At 47.1% G+C, this 21,026-nt stretch overlaps 2 protein-coding genes across 2 annotated transcripts; one reads left to right on the forward strand and one right to left on the reverse strand.

Annotated features, from left to right (window-relative positions):
- Window positions 1-2,126: 2,126 nt before the first annotated feature.
- Window positions 2,127-7,741, forward strand: LOC144325500 (uncharacterized). Its single transcript, XM_077918939.1, has 5 exons — window positions 2,127-2,248; window positions 2,488-2,673; window positions 2,778-2,932; window positions 4,084-4,420; window positions 7,319-7,741. The coding sequence occupies exons 2-5, from the start codon at window positions 2,562-2,564 to the stop codon at window positions 7,486-7,488; spliced, it is 774 nt and encodes a 257-aa protein (XP_077775065.1). The 5' UTR covers window positions 2,127-2,248; window positions 2,488-2,561; the 3' UTR covers window positions 7,489-7,741.
- A 9,805-nt stretch (window positions 7,742-17,546) lies between these two features.
- Window positions 17,547-20,442, reverse strand: LOC114584723 (vomeronasal type-2 receptor 26-like). The gene is made up of 3 exons (XM_028706773.2): window positions 20,230-20,442; window positions 19,317-19,443; window positions 17,547-18,512 (listed from the first exon to the last, which is right to left on the reverse strand). The coding sequence occupies exons 1-3, from the start codon at window positions 20,404-20,406 to the stop codon at window positions 17,611-17,613; spliced, it is 1,206 nt and encodes a 401-aa protein (XP_028562606.2). The 5' UTR covers window positions 20,407-20,442; the 3' UTR covers window positions 17,547-17,610.
- Between the last annotated feature and the right edge of the window lie 584 nt (window positions 20,443-21,026).

Raw genomic sequence — 21,026 nt, forward strand, 5'->3', positions numbered from 1 at the left:
GAGACTTGGCTCTCGCCTGGAAGCCTCCCGCCGCGGAGTTTCCTCGTTTGCCCAGCGATCCAGCAGGGACCAGGCGGCGAAGCCTCTTTTGGGAATCTTCTCCGGGCGCTTGGGATTTGCTCCACAACAATCAGACCAGCCTTTCGAGTAAGAATGGAAAGGTTTACTTACAGGGAACTTGCGCCCTTCGGTGCAGTATGGATCTAGGCAGAGGCACAGGAGATCGACTTAGAGCAACAAATACAGATGTTAGCAGGAAGGTCCTTTGCGTGCGTCTGCAGCCGCCAGACATCCCTTCGGTTCCAGAGCTCAGCGAGAGAGAAATGGCACTGCTTGCAAAAGGCAAACAGACCCTTTTCCTCCTCCTGCTGGAGAGATGCGGGATCACGACCACACGGAGCCCGGCAGCTTTCTCGAGGATTTAGACTCCGGTTGTTCTCCCGTGCTGGATTTACCTATAAGCTAAGCTAGCTATAGCTTCGGGCCCCGCTCTCTTGGGGCGCCCCCCAAAATTAAAGGAAAAACAACAAGTGGATGTGCATTTCCAAAATGCAAGATAAAAAGCAAATAAAATAAAACCTACTTACAGCAACAGTGTTTTGTGTTGTGTAGGCTCCTTTGATGTAAGTCAGGGGACAGCAAACTTTTTCAGCCGTGGGCCGGTCCACTGTCCCTCAGACCTTGTGGGGGGCCGGACTATATTTTGAAAAAAAATAATGAACGAATTCCTATGCCCCACAAATAACCCAGAGATGCATTTTAAATAAAAGGACACATTCTACTCATGTAAAAACATGCTGATTCCTGGACCATCCGTGGGCTGGATTGAGAAGGCGATTGGGCCGGATACTGCCCCCGGGCCTTAGTTTGCCTACCCATGATGTAAGTCATGGGCCCCCGCCTGCTAGCCTGCTCCCTAAAATATCACTGGTTTGCTCATTTCTATATATACTGTAGTGGCACCCGCCCTGTGGAACACCCTACCACCAGATGTCAAAGAAATGAACTATCTGACGTTTAGAAGACATCTGAAGGCAGCCCTGTTTAGGGAAGTTTTTAATGACTGATGATTTGATGTATTTTTAATCTTTTGTTGGAAGCCACCCAGAGTGGCTGGGAATACCCAGCCAGATGGGCAGGGTATAAATAATAAATTATTATTATTATTAAGCATATATTCAAAAATAGTGACAATTTGTTGCTGACAAAGGACAGCTGGACATATAAAGTGCCTCTTTACCTTTGGTACCTGGGGGCCTCATCAAACCTAAATCCGGCCCTGACTCCAATGCACAGCTGCATTTGTCTGCATTAAATTCCCATTGTTGTTTTTTTAGATGATCTTTATTGAATTTTTAGTTACATACTATACATACACATACATTCTATTTCACATTTGTTCTTGCTCTCCCGAGCAGAGTTCCCTCCTTCCTCCTTCCAGCTTTTTAATGTCGTCTTTAACTTTTTGCATTGTCTTTGTCCATTTTATATATAATTGTTCTTCAATTTTTTCCATAAAATGTCTGTAAACAAATCTTTCTATATATACAATTCTTATTGTCTGTCTATATTCATTTACAAATATTGCTCAACAATAGTCCTAATATACATTTTTAATTCATTTTGATATTATTATCCAATAATTTTTTGTGTTTTCTCGTTATGAGGTTTATTTCAGTTCTACTGGTTTCCCTATTTCACATCGTCTTCTGTATATATAACATAAAATTTCCCCATTCCTTTTGATATGTTTCATCACCCTGATGTCGAATTTTTGCTGTTAGTTTGGCTATTTGGGCTAGCCTGTCTGCATTAAATTTCCTACGGTTACTTCCAAGAAATTCGCCTCCATGTTTTCCTCCTCTTTCTCCTTCCACAGGAGCAGATCTGAAAACAATGCAAAGTGAGTGGCTCTTTCGTGCCCTGGAATGTCCCTTTGATAAGAAAGTATCAGCTTCCAATTTAGGAGGGTTTGACCCCGGACGGAAGTGGCGGATGTTTCTTCAGCAGGGAGACCCTTGCCCACGCTTGGAAGGTCAAGGGCAGACTGACAGGCACCCACAGCTAGCCAGGGCTGCCGGGGTCGTTTGGGGAGGGTGCTGTGTGTCCCACAGCCAGAAGGAAGGGGGTGCCTCATTCCCCTTGGCATCCTGGGGGGCATTTCCGGTGCCCTCCTGCTGCAAAGAGCATTCCTTGCTTCTCTCTCCTTCTAGGCTGCCGAAGACGAAAGAGGAGCCACAGGAAGGGGGTGAGTGGGGATCTGGGGGTGTCTAGTCCAGCAACCCAGATCACTACCCAAATTCATAAACCACCCCACCAACAACATGCTGGACTCTGCTTGGGGATGTTTGCCCCATGGGGGGTTGCCAAGGAAACCTGTCCCTGTCCGTCACCACCCTGACCGCTGCTGCAGAGGAGGCAGGTCAGGGCCTGAGCCAACTGGGCCAGCTGCTCTTTCTTGCTAGTCACCTTTCTTGTTTCCTGCAGAAACCCTCCCTGCTGCTCCTGCGACGACTCCTGCCCCAGATCCAGAGCCCCAACAGCAGGAGGTCAAGCCGCTCATGGCCAGCCCTCCTGCGGAGACCCTCCTGGACCCCACCAGGGTTTCCCTGTTGCTTCTGCAGAAGCATCTGCAAGTCCTCAAGGAGATGCAGGGCCAGTACCTTCAGACAGGTAAGTCTTGGACAGGGGCACCTCCTGGCCCCCAGCCCCCAGCTGGGGAACCCTCTTGCCAGGGGTCTGATCCCTTTCCTCTCCTTCCCGCTTCCCAATTTCAGAAGTGAAGATCCGCAGCGCTTGCCACCAGTTCCCGCGCTCCCTGCGGGCCGCCAGCCTCCAGATCTGCCGCACCCGCCGGAGGCTCATCCGCACAGAGGTCCGCCTGCAGCGTCAAGCCAGCAGCCCTGGTGCGCCTCTTCGGAAGTGGCTGCGGGTTTCAATTTTCTCCCAAATGGATTTTAACCTTCTTGATTTACAATGTTAACATTGCAGCTTGATTTTTTGGTGTTTTGTTTTTTGCAAATCACTTAGAAGGTTTATTTCAAACCAAGTGGTGCACACGTTTTAACACTCAAATAAAGGTAAAGGGTAAAGGGACCCCTGACCATTAGGTCCAGTTGTGGCCGACTCTGGGGTTGCGGCGCTCATCTCACTTTATTGGCCGAGGGAGCCGGCGTACAGCTTCCAGGTCATGTGGCCAGCATGACTAAGCCGCTTCTGGCAAACCAAAGCAGTGCACGGAAATGCCGTTCACCTTCCCGCCGGAGCGGTACCTATTTATCTACTTGCACTTTGATGTGCTTTCGAGCTGCTAGGTTGGCAGGAGCAGGGACCGAGCAACGGGAGCTCACCCCATCGCGGGGATTTGAACCACCGACTTTCTGATGGGCAAGCCCTAGGCTCTGTGGTTTAACCCACAGCGCCACCCACGTCCCTCGCCTCAAATAAATAGGATGAACAAAAACAGAATCTTATTGAAATAAAAACTGTCCAGTCCAAAAATATGGTTCCAAAGCTTTACTAACAGAACTTGTTCAAAACAGACAAAAAAGCAAATAATGTTACATCAGATAGTTGCATAATATAATGTGCTTGTCCAAGCATAGGAACAACATCTTAGAAATAGGAAATTACTTCACCTGGAACTGAAAACAATGCTCTGTGTTTCCAACAAAACGGACTACTTTAGCAGGAGGCTGTGTTCCTGGAGAGAGATGATGCACACACTTTTTCTCCGGTGGCCTAAGAACAAAGACTAACTCACACACCTGAAATGGAGATTTGTAACTGAATACCTTTCTCAGGTGATCTTTCTTAAACACCTCATGTCAGAGCAGCAGAGATACATCAGCAGCTAACCATTAACCTGTTACGCATTCTGAGAGCTCTAGTTGACCTCAATGGAATTTTCCAATGTTAAACCTTTAGCAATACACATACAGAGCCATTTTCCATTTCAATGTACAATTAAATAATACTTAACACATCCTTGGCCAGGCTCTGACAAAAGGCCCCCATTCTTTTCTGTCTTGCTGGCCTCCAAGTTCCTCTTGTGGTGTGAAATCAGCTTAAAATGGTAAACAGGGGAGGGGGGGTCAAGCGGGTGGATGCTGGGGGCTGCTGGACTTCCATGCCTGCCAAATTTATGCTTTCCACTGCCCCACCCTCCTGTTTCTTGCAGGTGTCTGCCAAAGCTCCCCAGGCCCAAGCCTGTCATCTTCGAAGCCCACTTTGGAGTCGACTTCGGCCTCCAGCTCTGGGGAGGTGGTCTCCATCACCCCCACCACCTCCAGCTTCTCCCTCCCGCCCCACCCGCTTTCCCCGCCTCCCCCCTCCCCACCCCTCCTCCAGCCAGATCTCAGGGTCCTGCAAGAAGCGTTGGAGACCTTGCTCGAAATTGAGGCCCACCAGCTGCAGGAGCGTAAGTACCAGACAGAAGCTCCCCCCGTGGCTCTTCCTTTTGGTCCTGTGTACAAGATTCCTTATAAATAAGCCCCAGGGTCGGTGACAGCCCTATAATATAAAGTTATAAAAAAACAGGTGTAGAGTCAGAAAGGAACCCAGAGACTCATCCAGTCCAACTCCTGCCATGCAGATAAAACTGTTCCCAGTGGAGAACAGCATACATTTCAGCCAAAGGAGTCCCACAGAAATGGCGAAGGCTAAGGTGAAAGAGATTAAACCTTCCACAGCAAAAGCGCCAGGTGCATCTCCATAGGGAGGGAGCTCCACAATGTGGGGGCTGCCACAGAGAAAGCCCTGCCTCCCCACTCTCTCTTGCCCTCTGGGCCACAGTCCCCCATACTTCTGAGGGCCAGTGGAACTACCATGGAAGACGGCCTCACCCCTGCAGAACTTCGCTCCTGAGGAGGTCCTAGCAATGGAGATGGTCTTTCAGATCATTAACACCTTCCTTGGCAAGCTATCTCACTACTCATAGTCCCTATAGCACATTTTTCTTTTTTCTTTACTTTGACAAAGTAATGATCATACATAAATAAGAATAAAAATGTGCACCGCACTGCCAAGACCATTCTGTTGTAAATATCTAACCTCCCAAAATTTCAACACCTCTTGCGATGGTTTGACCCCTTTCCATTTTAACAGTACAAATTCTACAAACACCCTCCATATCGCCTGAAAATAATTTCTTCTGCATATTCCCCACCTTACCTTAATGGCACATGTTAATTTATCATTAATAGCTTTGTCATAGCTCGTTTTTCTAACTATCCTGTCACTGCCAATACCCCAGGCTCTGAGCAGGGCGTTTCTTGGCCTTCTTTGGGATCAGTGCCAGATTTATGTATAAGATAAACAAGCTATAGCTTAGGGCCCCACTCTCTTGGGGGCCCTAAAAACATTTAAAGGGGAAAAAAACCTAACTGTACATTTCCAAAATATAAGATAAAAAAGAAATAAAATAAAACCTACATACAGCAACAGTGTTTTGTGTTGTGTAGGCTCCTATGATGTACATATTTTGTTATGTGAAAATGGTTTTAGATACCTATGAGGTCCATAAATTACCATATAGCATATATTCAACACAAAAAAAACAGTGACAATTTGTTGTTGACAAAGGACAGCTGGACATATAAAGGGCCACATTACCTTCAGTAGCTTAGGGCCTCATCAAACCTAAGTCCAGCCCTGCTTGGGATGAAGTTCTACTGGAAACTGGCAGTGTGTTCTGTGGTCTAAGTCTTATTTTGCATGTATATTCAGGCTGAGAAGAAGACGGTGGGGCTCCCAGCATTAACACTCCGCAGGGGTCAGCAAACGTTTTCAGCAGGTGGCCAGTCCGCTGTCCCTCAGACCTTCTGGGGGGCCAGACTATATTTTGGAAGAAAAGAAGAAGAACGAATTCCTATGCCCCACAAATAACCCAGAGATGCATTTTAAATAAAAGGACACATTCTACTCATGTAAAAACATGCTGATTCCTGGACTTTCCGTGAGCCGGATTGAGAAGGCCATTGGGCTGCATCTGGCCCCCGGGCCTTAGTTTGCCTACCCATGCTCCAATGGATTCCCCTTCCTCTCTTTAGGGTTCCAGGTGCATCACCAAAACGATCCGTTTTGGATTTGCACAGAGAGCAAGTCCAGCCTCTGTGTCTTTTCCAGAGCCAGTCCCCAAACTGCCTGATTTCCTCCCTCGAGTATGCAGACACCCTTCAGCCAGAGGTGCAGCCGCCAGAAACCCATCTCGTCCCAGACGTTCTGTTATTCAAAGTTCAATGCCCACGGATTCCCTAAAATCCATTGAAATCACAGCGACCCACAGCAATTGCAAAAGCAATGGATCCAAACTACAAGAAAGAAGATTCCACCTAAACATCAGGAAGAACTTCCTGACAGTAAGAGCTGTTCGACAGTGGAATTTGCTGCCAAGGAGTGTGGTGGAGTCTCCGTCTTTGGAGGTCTTTAAGCAGAGGCTTGACAACCATATGTCAGGAGTGCTCTGATGGTGTTTCCTGCTTGGCAGGGGGTTGGACTCGATGGCCCTTGTGGTCTCTTCCAACTCTGTGCTTCTATGATTCTAAGCACAGCAACTGGCCTCCCAACCTGGGAAGGGGCCAGGAGCACCCGGGACAAGGAGGGGCCCTCATCCACCAGCCCATCACCTTCTCTCTTCCCCTTGTAATATAGAAAAATCTGCCCTTATTCCCTTATGGGGGACACAAGAGCCCTTATAGAGTCCTTTGTAGGTTCTCCATCGGTCGGAGAAAAGAACAGGGGCCAAGCAGAGAATATTGAGAAGGAAAGCAGCTGGTAAGCCTGATCTTTATTGATCTGTTGCAACAGGGTGGCCCCCTCTCACGCAGAAAAGGAGGAGGACCCATAACAAAGGTGTGCCTGCACTTATATGGACATTTTAAATTCCCTGCCCTGGAGCTCAAGACCACCCCTCCATCTATCATACATACATCACAGAAGGGGTGTAACCCAAGACACCCCCCCAAACATCATACCTACATCACAGAAAAAGGCGGTCTACAACAGAAATTTGAACGTTGTTTTTCCTGTCTGCCAGGTTATCTGATAATGCCTTATCTGATTGCCTTTCCTGGTAGTCCGGCCATTCCTTTGAGATGGTGTTTTCCCAATTCCTGAGACAATGGGAAGGCTCCCTGACCCCCTCCCTCCTTCCAGAGAAAACATTTGGTCAGTTTGGGAGTCAGAATGGTTTCAGGGCTGTTTTCCTGTGCTGCTTCAGACATGTGGTTTATATATTTACGCATGTGTTTGCTTGGTACATTTATGAACATTTCTTATATATGTAAGACCTTAATTTTTTTTTTATTTCCCCCTGCAGGGAAAAGGGACGTTCGGACATGCCAGGAGTGCCTGAGGTCCCTCCGGGAGCTGAGGGCGCAGCTGCAGAAAGTGCGGAGCAGACTCTGGCGGGTGGAGGCTATCTTGGGCATCCAGGTGCCTCCCAGGGAGCTGGAGGTGGGAGAGCAAGAGGAGGAGGAGGAAGAATGAGCCCCTCACAGGCGCCCCCAAACATCCAAATCCAGAACACCCAAATTCCCTCCCTCCTCTGAAGATGTTGGGCGGTGGATCTGCTGTTTATTGTCTCCTTTGCACCCGTTGCAAGTAACTAATCTTCTCAGACAACATTTTAGACCAAGGATTAATGACTGAATGTGGGACGGCCTTTGTTGAATGTTTTCTTAGGCACTATTTAAGGATGTTTTAAATTAAATTTTCAAATAAGCACGCAATAAAGGAAACATCAGAATATTGTGTGTGTACTTATTCGTAGAAACGGCCATGGATGCTTGAATTGTGCTTCCTGGCTTGCAAGGGGGTCGGACTAGATGGCCTTTGGGTTCCTTCCAACGCCACCATTCTATGATTGTTCCCACAACCAGAGGCTGCCGCCGCCCAGTAGAGCCTCCAGCGCAAGCCGTGCACACTGACCCAGCTTCTCCAGGCACTTTCTTTGGCTCCTGCCTGAAACAGGCTCCCTTGTGAGCACAATATGCACCAGGAGGCTGTGGCCAGAATGGAGTCCACACTTCCAGGGTTATCGCTAAATACATTCCTTCTGGTCAATGAGCCACCAGAGCTGCTAGAGCAGTGGTGTCCAAACTTTTTAAAAAGAGGGCCAGATTTGAGGAAGTGAAGGGCCCTGGGGGCCGGCCAAAGTTGTTGAGCTTTTTTTAGGACTGAATATTTTTTTGGGGGATTTTTGCCACAGGGGCCAGATTAAACCGACTGGTGGGCCGCATTAGGATACTGGACTTTGGACACTCCTGCGCTAGAGGACCGTGAACATTTGTGAAGCCAAAGGGGCACATGGGTTGCCAGATGTGAAACAGAGGGGCCTTCTTTTCAGCTCCCCCCCAGGAGTGAGGCGGGGTGTGTGTGTGCTGCTGACCCCTGTGGGACCAGGATGCTGGACTCGAGGGGCCACCGCTGGCCAGACCCAGCAGACCAATTCCTGGCCGAGGCGAAGGCTGTAGCCGGCGAGGGGCCATCGGGATGCCTTCGGAGTTCTGATCCGGCGCTGAGTTCTAATTCGGCTCTCGGCACATCCTGGGGGCGAAGGGGCGCCCTTCCCATGGGGGGGGGGCCGTGCGTGGGAACGACCGTCTCTTCCCCCGCCTGCTGTGCCCGCGGCGGAGTCGGGAGCGCGCCGATCCCCGCCGCACACGCGCATCTCGGCGAGCGGAGGAGTCGCGCGGGCGCGCTCTTGGGGCGAGAGAAGGGCTGCCGGGCTGCCTGCCTGCCATCCTCCGGCCCAGGAGGCTCGAGGCGCGCTCTGCGTGTGCTCAGAGGAAGGTTGCCTGGGATGCTTTCCAGGAGGGGGCTGGACTAGATGGCCCCGGGGGAACCCTTCCCTCTCTCATCTGCTGGGTTTCCTGGACGGGGCTTCCCTTTGCCACTCCAAGGGAGGGTCACCCCCCCCCCATGAACCTTCTCTGGGGGGTGCGAGACACGTGACTCCGGCTGCTTGGGAGCCTCCGAGGGGGTGAACTAGGCGCGCCTGGCTTGCCAAGGGTTAACATGAGCCGGGCTGGACTCCTAGAGGGGACGGGGAAGAAAGGCGGGGAGGGGCGGGTCCTCCAGAGCCAAAGCCCCGCCCTCCTCCCCGCCCCTTTCTGCCAGGGCGGGGCGGCCTTGCTCTCTCTCCTCTGCAAGTGCTGCCTCCCGGGACACAGCTGTCAAATTTTCCCTTTTCCTGCGAGGAATCCTATTCGGAATAAGGGAATTTCCCTTTACAAAAGGGAAACGTTGACAGCTAGGTCCCGGGATCCGGGTACCAGAGGGGAGAAGGGGGAGTCCCAGGGCTGCAGGGGGGCTGCTCGGTTTCTGCACGGGGGACCCCCAAATCAGAACCCAGAGGGTCTCCCACCCCTTTTTCTCTGCAGGCGAGCTGCAGCTCACGGCTCCAGCTGCCAACTCGGCCCTCCAGATGTTTTCGGACTACAATTCCCATCATCCCTGACCCCTGGTCCTGTTAGCTAGGGATCATGGGAGTTGTAGTCCCAAAAAGCATCTGGAGGGCTGAGTTTGCCTAGGCCTGCCTTATGGGGAGGGGAAAGGGGCCCGCAAAGAAACCCGCTTCAGATTGATGAATAAGTCGTGTTGGTTAACGGAGGTTGTAGCCCTTTTGCTATAAAATACTGTATACACAAAACCAAAGCCTGACCTAGGCAATAATGTAGCCCCCCCCCCCCCCCCGTGGCCTGATCCTACTGGGCTCGCCTGAGGTTCTTATGTGGAGCTCCTCCCGATGGAAGTGTTTTAGTAATGTTGTTGTTGTAGTTTAGTCGTGTCCGCCTCTTAGTGACCCCCTGGACCAGAGCACGCCAGGCACATCTGTTTTCCTCTGCCTCCCGCAGTTTGGTCAAACTCATGTTCGTAGCTTCGAGAACACTGTCCAACCATCTTGTCCTCTGTCGTCCCCTTCTCCTTGTGCCCTCCATCTTTCCCAACATCAGGGTCTTTTCCAAGGGAGTCTTCTCTTCTCATGAGGTGGCCAAAGTCTTGGAGCCTCAGCTTCAGGATCTGTCCTTCCAGTGAGCACTCAGGGCTGATTTCCTTCAGAATGGAGAGGTTTGATCTTCTTGCAGTCCATGGGACTCTCAAGAGTCTCCTCCAGCGCCATAATTCAAAAGCATCAATTCTTCGGCGATCAGCCTTCTTGATGGTCCAGCTCTCACTTCCATACATCACTACTGGGAAAACCATAGCTTTAACCATACGGACCTTTGTTGGCAAGGTGATGTCTCTACTTTTTAAGATGCTGTCTAGGTTTGTCATTGCTTTTCTCCCAAGAAGCAGGCGTCTTTTAATTTTGTGGCCGATGTCACGAAATAGTAATTGTAATAATAATAATAATAATAATAATAATAATAATAATTATTATTATTTATACCCCGCCCATCTAACTGTGTTTCCCCGGCCACTCTGGGTGGCTTCCAACAGAATATTAAAATACAGTAATCTATTAAACATTAAAAGCTTCCCTAGGGGCTCATTAATAGAGGTCTGGGAAAGGTATAAAAATATTCTGGAATTTAAAATCCCGCACTGGTTATCACCACTAGAGACAGTGTCAGTTAAAAAGATCAATATGAGACCAAACTGGATAACATATGGCGAATTGGTAGTGAAAGAGGGGGAGAAATGGAAACTGAAGCCATATGAACAGGTTAAGGACCAGGTTCATGATTGGATGCAATATTTCCAGGTAAATGCACTATTTAACAAAGATCTCAAAGAAAAAGGTTATATAGATAAAGTGTCTAAATTTCAATCAGATATAATTGACAGTGATGTCAAGATAACCTCAAAAATGTATAAAATACTTTTGGAATGGCAAACAAAGGACGAGGAGATCAAGTCGGTCATGATTAAGTGGGCCAGAGATTTTGGTTACAGTATACAATTAGAGGATTGGGAAAAGGTATGGAACGAAAACATGAAATTCACTGCATGCACAGCACTAAAGGAAAACATAATGAAGATGGTGTACAGATGGTACATTACACCGGTAAAATTAGCAAAGATGTACAAGACATGTAATAGGTGCTGGAAATGCAAAGAAAAAGAGGGATCTCTCTTTCATATGTGGTGGGACTGCAGGAGGGTGAGGGGATTCTGGGAACTGATTTATTGTGAGTTGAAAAAGATGTTTAAATACTCATTTGTGAAGAAGCCAGAATCCTTCCTGTTAGGTATAACAGGAAGAGAGATAAAAAGACAGGATTACAAACTGTTCCAATACGCCGTTACAGCGGCAAGAATATTGATGGCCCAGAGGTGGAGACAGGAGGAAATGCCGACTTTGAGTGAATGGAGGATGAAACTTGTAGATTACGCAGAACTGGACAAAATGACTGGAAGAATAAGATATCAGAAAGATCAAAGATTCATCGAGGACTGGGGAAAGTTTGCGGCATATCTGGAAACTATATGTGATCAACAAACAACGCTAGTGGGGTTTAAAGAGACTTTGTAATACTGTAAGGTATATTGTGTGACAGAATCAGAGAGAAGTAAGATAATGGTAAAATAGCAATACTATATAGAAAATGCGGGAAAATAAGAAAAATGGATGACTGTGGGGGGTGCTGGTGGAGGTTCAAAAACTGTAAATATGCAATCATTGTTGTAACCAATATAAGCAAAAGAAAAACCGAATAAAAAAGAACTTTTTTTTAAAAAAAAAAAAATTAAAAGCTTCCCTACTCGGAGTTGTGTGCAAAGAGACAATGGGGAGGTTTTCCCCATTTGCCTCCCTTACTGCACAGAAATATTTGAGGTCACTGAAAGACTGAAAGAGTCAAAAGGGCTTCAGGATTGCTCTCCTGTGCTATTTCAGAAATACCGTACATATGCATGGGTAGGCAACCTAAGGGCTGGATATGGCCCAATTGCCTTCTAAATCCAGCAGTCCAGGAATCAGCATGTTTTTACATGGTTTTAAATGAGCACAACAAACTATCAAACATTCTGAACTTCCCTAAACAGGGCTGCCTTCAGATGTCTTCTAAAAGTGGCCGTTATCACTTATCCTGGCCAACAGGATTTCTGCTGCAGATGCCCCCTTCTGCGATGTATGTATGATGTTTTGGGGTGGTGGTCTTGGGCTACGGGGGGGGGGGGCAATTTCAAAAGTCTATGTAGGAGCTTGTGCACCAATGTCCCTCCCTCCTGCGTGGGGTGAGTGAGGACCCTGTTGCAACAGTTTAATAAAGATCAGGCTTACTAGCAGCTTTGCTTCTCAATATTCTCTGGTTGGCAGGACACATGTGGCTCTGTGGTCTAAACCACTGAGGCTCTTGGTTGTTCGGTCCCTGCTCCTGCCCACCTAGCAGTTCAAAAGCACGTCAAAGTGCAAGTAGATAAATAGGTACCACTTCGGCGGGAAGATGAACGGCGTTTCCGTGCGCTGCTCTGGTTTGCCAGAAGCGGCTTAGGCCTGCTGGCCACATGACCCAAAAGAACTGTCTGAAGACAAACGTCGGCTCCCTCAGCCAGTAAAGCGAGATGAGCGCCGCAACCCCAGAGTTGTTTGTGACTGGACTTAACTGTCAGGGGTCCTTTACCTTTATTCTCTGGTTGGCCTCTGTTATTTTCTCCTACCGATAGGGAACCTGCGTAAGGACTCTATATGGGCTCTTGGATACCCCACAAGGGAAAAAGGAGCAGTTTTTTCTAATAACACCACTGTTCCTTTCCAAGTAAAATTTTTTAAAATAACTGCTCTAGTTTATCTACTACCTGGCGAACACTGGACCCAGATCTGCTCCAAAATCTATTTGGGGCGTGGAGCCAATGTTTAACTCTAGGTTTTTAAAACTTTTTTATTGCTGTGGTCTAAACCACTGAGCCTCTTGGGCTTGCCAATCAGAAGGTCGGTGGTTTGAACCTGGGGGTGAACTCCCATTGCTCTGTCCCAGCTTCTGCCAACCTAGCAGTTCGAAAGCACACCAGTGCAAGTAGATAAATACCGTATTTTTCGCCCTATAGGACGCACTTTTCCCCCTCCAAAAATGAAGGGGAAATGTGTGTGCGTCCTATGGGGCGAATACAGGCTTCAGGAAGCTCTGCGCAACCCTCCGGAGCCCGGCGCCAAGCCATGCCGGGCTCCGGAGGGTCGCGCAGAGCTGCCTGCATTACAAAGCCTCTTCAGCGCGCCAGGGCTTTGCGCAGCTGTCCGCCAGCCTGGGGAGACCGTCGCGGCTCCCTAGGCTTGCGGATAGCAGGCTGTTCTGGGGGCTGGGGTCGGGGGAAGCTCGGGCTTCCCCCGCGCCAGCCCCGTGCCTGGGGGGGAAATAATTTTTTCCCCTTTATTTCCCCCCCCCCCAAACCTAGGTGCGTCCTATAGGGCGGTGCGTCCTATGGGGCGAAAAATACGGTAGGTACGGCTGTGGCGGGAAGGTAAACAGTGTTTCCATGCACTCTGGCACTCGTCACTGTCCTCTGTGTGCCAGTAGCGGTTTAGTCATGCTGGCCACATGACCCGGAAAGCTGTCTGTGGACAAACGCCGGCCTGAAAGCAAGATGAGCTCTGCAACCCCAGAGTCGCCTTTGACTGGACTTTACCATTCAGGGGTCCTTTACCTTTACCTATTGCTGGGAAGGTGTGAGGAAGACAGCAACTCCCCTCCTTCTCCTGAGCTTGCTGCAGAGAGCAGGGAGTTCAGTCCTGCAGGAAACATCTTGCTAAAGCAGACCAGCTGGACCGAACCTTTGATGCCTGGTCTCCACAGTGCTGGGGTAGTTCCTTCCCATTCTGCTCTCCCCTCTCCCACATGGTTGACCCCCCCCCCCCATGTCCTGGCTTGGCACAGCTTGGCTTCAGATGTTCTTGCCCCCCCCCCCATGATGGCACTGTTTCCACTAGGGGAAGCAGCTGCCTGAGCCAGACCCAAAGGACTTCTGCATCAGCAGCTGCCCTCTCCGCTGGGGCCTTGGCCTACGGTGGGATCCAGCTCGTCTCACTGCAATGGCCCAATGCAGAGGTGGGAGGTGGTCCTCCTCTCCCGCAACCCCCACCCCCATCCTAGGGATAGGTCTCTTCCCTTGGGACCCTTGCAGTTTCAGCCACCCCAAAGACACCAGGAAACAGAATCTAACAGCTAATTGTGGCAGTAATCATGAGGGATCAGACTGGCTTTCCAGAAACAAGACAGGCAGCAGATAATATTAGATTAGTGGTAGATTTGGCTGACTGAAATAAAAATAAAGATCAGTTTGTAATCATATCATTAGATGCCAAATAGGCCTTTGATAACAATTATAAAAACTATATGGAGTTAGCTTTGGATTAAATTTGGATTTCCCTTGGTGTTTATGGAATGGATCAAAGTAGTGTACGAGACACCCACACCTAGAGTCAAAGTGAATGGTATGTCTGCTGCCAGACATGGATGTCTACTTTCACCTTTGTTATTTAAATATTTAAGAGCACCTGACTAGATTCACAGAGCAGGTCATAATTTAGTTGAACATAAGTTAGTTTTATTTGCAGACAATATACTTGTTCGGATTCCTGTTCCGTGTCTGCAGTCATGAGATTGTTGTCTATCACATGACAGTGTATGTTTTCATTCCACAGTGTGGGAAGTGACAGAGACAGGATGTCTTGTGTTACTGTGTTCCATGAAGTGGGACTATTGTCCTTTGTTCTTTCTCTTTGCTGTCTGATGAGAAAGAGGAGGGAGCTAGGCAGAATGCTCCGAGTGTGTTATATGTAAATAAAGTAGATTAGCCAAAATGCTGAGCTACTGAGTTTTGTTATGCGAACCGCTAAAACTCTGCTGTTCCGTAAGTGTGCTGATGCTTCTTGGCATCAGTCGCTGTGATGTTTGGGCTGGAGAAAGCTTTTGAAGCTCCCGAATGATCGACCAGGAGGGAGAGAGCATGCTAGGCTGGCATGTGTCTTTACCAAGGTCCTACTCCTATGTAGGACGTGCCTAACAATACTTTTGTTTATTTTGGAACCTCAGACTAGTATACCCATCTTGTTGCAAATGATAGACACTTTTGGTAAAATATCAGGCTATTGTGATATTTGGTCCAAACCATAATTGATGCCAATAGGTCAAAATTGGTTTACACACTCATTCATGGAATATAAATTTGGAGTTTGTTCTGAATCTATTAAATATGTAGGCATGTTAATACCAAGATATATAACACAGTTAGTTACAGTTAATATGAATAAATTAATAAAAGAGGTTTCCTCAGATATCGATAGGTGGGAGCCATTAAACCTTATCCTTTGGAGAAGGATGAATGCTGTCAGAATGAATATTATTCCCAGATTATATCCCGAAAGGGCTTCCAGTTTTTATATCTGGATCATATTTTCAAAAGATAAAACTCATTGTTCAGGAAATGCCTTTGGGGCTCAGCAACACCAAGAATATTCTTGCAGAGAATGCAGCTACAAATTAAAGAAGGCGGTTTCAAAATCCCAAATTTGGTATTATATCATTATGCTTCCCTACTGTCAAGTATTAAATATTGGAATCCCACTGTTGGCCGATGTGGGCAACCCTGGAATATATGTACATAGCACCTTTGGTTGATTGGACAATACTAGGTTTCAAATATTTGAAATCTCAGGTGACTCTGGAAACAAATCACTTAGAAGAATATGGAATATATTGACTAATAAAAACAAATTTGATCAATTTTCACATGCTAAACTTATTTTGTGGGGAAACCCCACACTAAGAATTGCAAACAAAATGGCGATATGGAAAAATTGGATGGAAGTAGGTGCATTGACAATGGACCAACTGATAGATGAGGAAGATGAATTTCATACTTTTGCTGTTTTAAGACAAAAATATCATCTATCAGCTGCAGCCCAATGGCAATATCTTCAATTGCAACATCTCCTAACAAGTGTGGTTTGAGCCGTCAGGCCTTTCAGCTTCTGAGACAGCTGAGATACTGGAACAACTGGACAACTTATTCAAAAATTAAGGAATTACTTTTTTATAGATATCTATTAACAATACCTATAAAAAGTAATTGCTTAATTTTTGAATAAGTTTTTTTTTAATAGATATCTATTAACAATACAGAGGGACGCGGGTGGCGCTGTGGGTAAAACCTCAGCGCCTAGGACTTGCTGATCGCATGGTCGGCGGTTCAAATCCCCGCGGCGGGGTGAGCTCCCGTCGTTTGGTCCCAGCTTCTGCCCACCTAGCAGTTCGAAAGCACCCTTAAGTGCAAGTAGATAAATAGGTACCGCTTTATAGCGGGAAGGTAAACGGCGTTTCCGTGTGCTGCGCTGGTGCTGGCTCGCCAGAGCAGCTTCGTCACGCTGGCCACGTGATCTGGAAGTGTCTCCTGACAGCGCTGGCCCCTGGCCTCTTAAGTGAGATGGGTGCACAACCCTAGAGTCGGACACAACTGGCCCGTACGGGCCAGTTATTAACAATACACAATACACAAGTTCAATATGCAGACTGTAAGAGATGATTGGAATAAAGAATGGGAACTTTCAGTATTGCCCAGACAGTGGGGAAATGTTTCAGCCTCAATACCCAAGGTGTCATTAGATTTAAAATTAAAACTAATACAACAGAAAAGAAAATTGAGAGTTTATTGGACTCCTTTACGGTTGTATTAAGAAGGGCTAGCTAAGACAGCTCAGTGCTGGAGATGTGGCGAGGACAATGCTTCTCTGAAACATATGTCTGTACAGTCTTCTGCACTGAATAAGTTCTGGAGAAAGTCCTGGGCTGTGTAACTATGACTGTGCAGGAAAAGTTAAATCTTTCAGTGGAGAATATTTCATTGAACTATATACTTGCAGTATGGAAACCATTGACGGGACAACGGAAATGGATTTTCTGTGCCCGAATGGTGGCCAAGAGATTGACATTGAGGAATTGGAAAAATAAAGGTATGACACCTTCAATCCAAGGACTGATGACATGACATCAGTGGCAATTTATGAGCGGACTGCTTACAGGTGCAGACTCTGTATGGATAAATATGGAATGAGTTTATACAAAATGTAGTAGGCTATGTAAATTAACAATTACATAAGCACTAGGACAATAACACTATACCGATTTATAGAAGAACGTATGGGAATATCGTATTTTTAATTTTTATTTTTTGTTTTTATACGTATCTTTGTTGTTGTTGTTTCTGTCCCTCTCACCTTTCCTTCTTTTTTTCTGTATCTCTTTATTTCATTTAACTGAAATCACCTTAATAAAATATAAATATTTCAAAAAATGATGTCTCTGCTGTGTTGCCAGAGTTGGAGGCAGCAATGCCTGAAAACACCAGTTGCTTTGAACCCACAGGAGGGGAGAGGGCTTGTGGGTTTTCCATTGCTGCATCTAGTTGATCTTGTTGTGCCCGATCTAGCGAGTTCTCCCAATGTTCTTATGTACTACTGTGTTTAGTCTTAGATCTTGTGTCAACCATTTCCAGCAGAGATTGTGAAAAATGCTGTATATAAGTAGACAATGACGAGAGGGGGTGAAAAAATGGAGTATGGAAAAGATAAGAATTGGGACACACAAGGGATTTCCTTGGCCAGTTTTATTCCAACAAATGTCTGCATTTTCTCATAAAGCAACAATTAAAGGCATCAACACAAGTTGACTCCTATTTGCTCCTCAGAATCAAGTGGTCTTTGCTGTTCAAGTCGGGCCTCAGGATGATTATGTACAATTTGGGGAAGAAGATGCAAGCGAGCAGGCCTGCACTGGAGGCCAAGATGCAGAAGATCTCCACAGCCACCATCTGCTTTCCTTTGGTGCTCAGATAAGAGGGAACAAAGGACAGCCAAACGCTGCAGAACACCAACATGCTGAAAGTGATGAACTTGGCTTCGTTGAAACTGTCTGGCAACTTCCTGGCCAGGAAAGCCACCGTGAAGCTGACACTGGCCAGGAATCCCAGGTACCCCAGGACACAATAAAACATGGGGGCAGAGCCTTCATTGCATTCCATGATCATTTCCTCCGCCAGAGAGTTCATGTCCACATCTGGGAAGGGAGGAGCCGTACAGAGCCAAACAGCACAAATACTGGCTTGAAGTGAGCAGCAAGCCAGAAGAACAGAGTTGGCCAGAGATTTCCCCACCCATTTCCTCACCCTGGATCCTGGTTTGGTGGCCATGAAGGCCAGAACCACCGTGATGGTTTTGGCCAAGACACAAGACACCGCAATGGAGAAGATGATGCCAAAGGCCGTTTGTCGTAAAGAGCAGCTCACTGGGTGAGGCTGGCCAATGAAGAGCAAGGAGCAGAGGAAGCAGAGCAAGAGGGCAAGGAGCAGAGTGTAGGTGAGGTCCCGGTTGTTGGCTTTGACAATGGGAGTGTCCCCGTTCTTAGAGAAGACGCCAAGGACCAAGGCTGTGACCAGAGCAAAGAGCAGAGCCAAGGCAGCTAATGTGAATCCCAAAGGCTCTGCGTAGGAAAGAAAATGTTGTCTCTTGGGAATGCAATGATCTCTGTCCTTGTTTGGAAATTGACCTTCTTGGCATTTGAAACAATAATCCGCATCTAAAAAAACCAAATGAATGATATATGAGTTCCATCAAACAAGGCAACCTTTTTCTTCTGGCATGTTATATTCTTTGTAATGAAATGGATTCCTCCATCTCCAATGGCAGTTCAAATTTCCTTTGAAAGAAATATTGCTTCTGATCCCAAAACACAATTCTGAGACAGTAATTATTTGGAAACAAGTATCAGTGGAAACCAGTAAAATGCAATGGGTGTTATTTCTTCATAAACCATATAGGTGGTATCAATCAAATCACCAGGAATCTCAGATGCAACATATTGACGACTGTTAATATGGTGCCATTGAAAGAACAAACTGTAAACCATATAGGTGGTATCAATCAAATAAAACATAAACCATATAGGTGGTATCAATAAAATCAACAGGAATTTAGGAAGTAAAGTATTGAAAACTGTTAAAATGGTGCCATTGTAAGAGCAAAGAGTCGTCTCTTCTGAAAAGTGAGAAGTCCGCTGTGATATCTTGGAGCAGCAGAATTTGATTTTGTGTTTCTGGCTCTCAGCCCTAAAACTATGGGGATGGAGGGTTAGGAAAGTCTTCTCTGACTACACAAGCTGTGGCAGGTGGGGAGCAGGCAGAGAACATGCCAATTTCAACAGGTCTACTTTGGAAAGGTTAAAGTTGTGGCTCTCGTTTCCCCACTCTTTGTGTCTGTCTTCTTTCTTCCAGATCTGAGTGCAACTGCTGTCCTGTTTGGGATTACTGAATTGTCAATAAGGGGAAACTGTTGAAATAGACTAGGAAGCATTTTATATTATAGAGCAGCTGATGTCTCCTACCCGTTTGATTTGAAATCATCCCATCTGGACATGAAGCACAGTCATAGCAACAAAATGGCCGCCCCTCCTTCTTTTTCCGGCTGTAGCCTGGCTGGCACTGATCATTGCACAAACCAAGGGGCAGCACCTAGCCAGAAAGAGAGGAGAAGAGGAAGCTCCCTTTTGCATGGTAAAGAAGACAGTTTGAACCAAGGAGACGAGATCATTGGGCAGATTCTTGTTATTCCAGAAAGGTGAAGTATGAATAAGTAAATTGTAATATTAATATTGGGAGTGAAGCAGAAGGGAAACTGAATAGAAAGAGGACAGTGAAAAACCACCGATTCTGAAATAACGGGAGTTGGCAGAGCAGGCAGAATAGGAAACATATACATTAGGCTCAGAGAAACACTACAAGACAAAAACTCTTCCTTCAGCACCAATGGGTAACTGATCTTCCTCCTGTCTTCTGAGAAATTGGGGTGGTGGTTTGAATGTGCTCAATGGGGTGAGCTCCCAGATTCTGCCAACTTAGCAGTTCGGAAGCATCCCAGTCTGCTGTGGCGGGATGGTAAATGGTGTTTCGTGCACTCTAGTTTCTGTTACGGTGTTCCTTTGTGCCAGTAGCAGTTTAGTCCTGTTGGCCACATGACCTGGAAAGCTGTCTGCGAATAAACGTGGCTCCCTCAGTCTGAAAAGCGAGATGAGCGCTGCACCCCACAGTCACCTTTGGCTGGACCTAACCACCCAGGTGTCCTTGACCTTCCCTTTCCCTTTCCTCCAACATTAATGTGACCTAGCTAAGCATGACAGGAGAACTTCATGCATTAACTGGGCTTATGAATGTTATGAATATTGGACCTTATTCTTGTATTTTTAGTCTTAATATTAATAAAAATGTTCCCTTTATGAAAAAACAAGAGTCCACTCCCACCTGATTGAATGCTTTGTGCAATGTGATGGCTTCTTTATCCATGCTCAAGTCGACATTGTGCGATTCCTGTGGTTCTACCTTTCCTACTTTCACTCGCAAGAAGGTTTGGTTGGGGAAAGTAACCCAGTTAATAACGTCAAATCCAGCTGCCAATTCCCCATTCTCATCAAAAGACATAAAGTCCCCAGCACTGTTGTTGAAGGAGATGCTCCTCAGGAAAGAGGGAAGCTGGACAGAAGAAAACAAGGCATAGATCAAAAAGTAAAGAAGGGAGAAGCTTTATTGGTTTTAGAAAGGAAAAAGTATCAATCCATATATGTCACACATTGGAAAGGAGTCAAAAATTGTGTGGTCCAACACTGGAGCACATATGGATTTCTGGGAAGTACAGTTGGTCTGACACTTTAGTATTTGAAGTTTCAGCTCTGGGCGTCCATGAGCAAAGGTAGAATCGTGCAAAGTCAGGAACCCCTGGAACTGCCCTCCACAAGGCAGAAAGATGCTTCCTATGCTCTGGGAAGCTTGCAGGAGGACCCAGGGATGCTCCCAGAGCCCTGTCAGGACCTCCCCACAGCCTGATAAACAAGGGGGCCTCTTCTTTCCTGGCCTGTTGGAGGCACCCTTTGGCCTTGTGTCTCCTTCCCCAAGGCTGGAATGGAGTGCACTGCCTTGCTCACCTGGCCTTGGGAGGGAAGCGCCCTCATGCCTCCTTCCCAGAGCCCAGCAAGCAAGGGAGAGGGCTGCACACCCAGGGCCCTCCCTGGACCTTCTGAGAGCCTGGTCAGCAAGGAAGACCT

The sequence above is a fragment of the Podarcis muralis genome, chromosome 14, assembly GCF_964188315.1.
Source record: "Podarcis muralis chromosome 14, rPodMur119.hap1.1, whole genome shotgun sequence".
In the NCBI taxonomy this organism is placed as follows: Eukaryota; Metazoa; Chordata; class Lepidosauria; order Squamata; family Lacertidae; genus Podarcis; species Podarcis muralis.

Bases quoted from the DNA above. Each gene is read 5' to 3' on its own strand.
- LOC144325500 (XM_077918939.1), top strand. From the start codon at position 2,562: ATGGCCAGCCCTCCTGCGGAGACCCTCCTGGACCCCACCAGGGTTTCC. The intron at 2,674-2,777 runs GTAAGTCTTGGA...TCCCAATTTCAG, and splicing joins GGGCCAGTACCTTCAGACAG to AAGTGAAGATCCGCAGCGCT. The intron at 4,421-7,318 runs GTAAGTACCAGA...TTCCCCCTGCAG, and splicing joins GGCCCACCAGCTGCAGGAGC to GGAAAAGGGACGTTCGGACA.
- LOC114584723 (XM_028706773.2), bottom strand. From the start codon at position 20,406: ATGTCTTTTGATGAGAATGGGGAATTGGCAGCTGGATTTGACGTTATT. The intron at 19,444-20,229 runs GTGGGAGTGGAC...CTTTCTGGCTAG, and splicing joins TGCACAAAGCATTCAATCAG to GTGCTGCCCCTTGGTTTGTG. The intron at 18,513-19,316 runs GTAGGAGACATC...TGGTTTTTTTAG, and splicing joins GATGATTTCAAATCAAACGG to ATGCGGATTATTGTTTCAAA.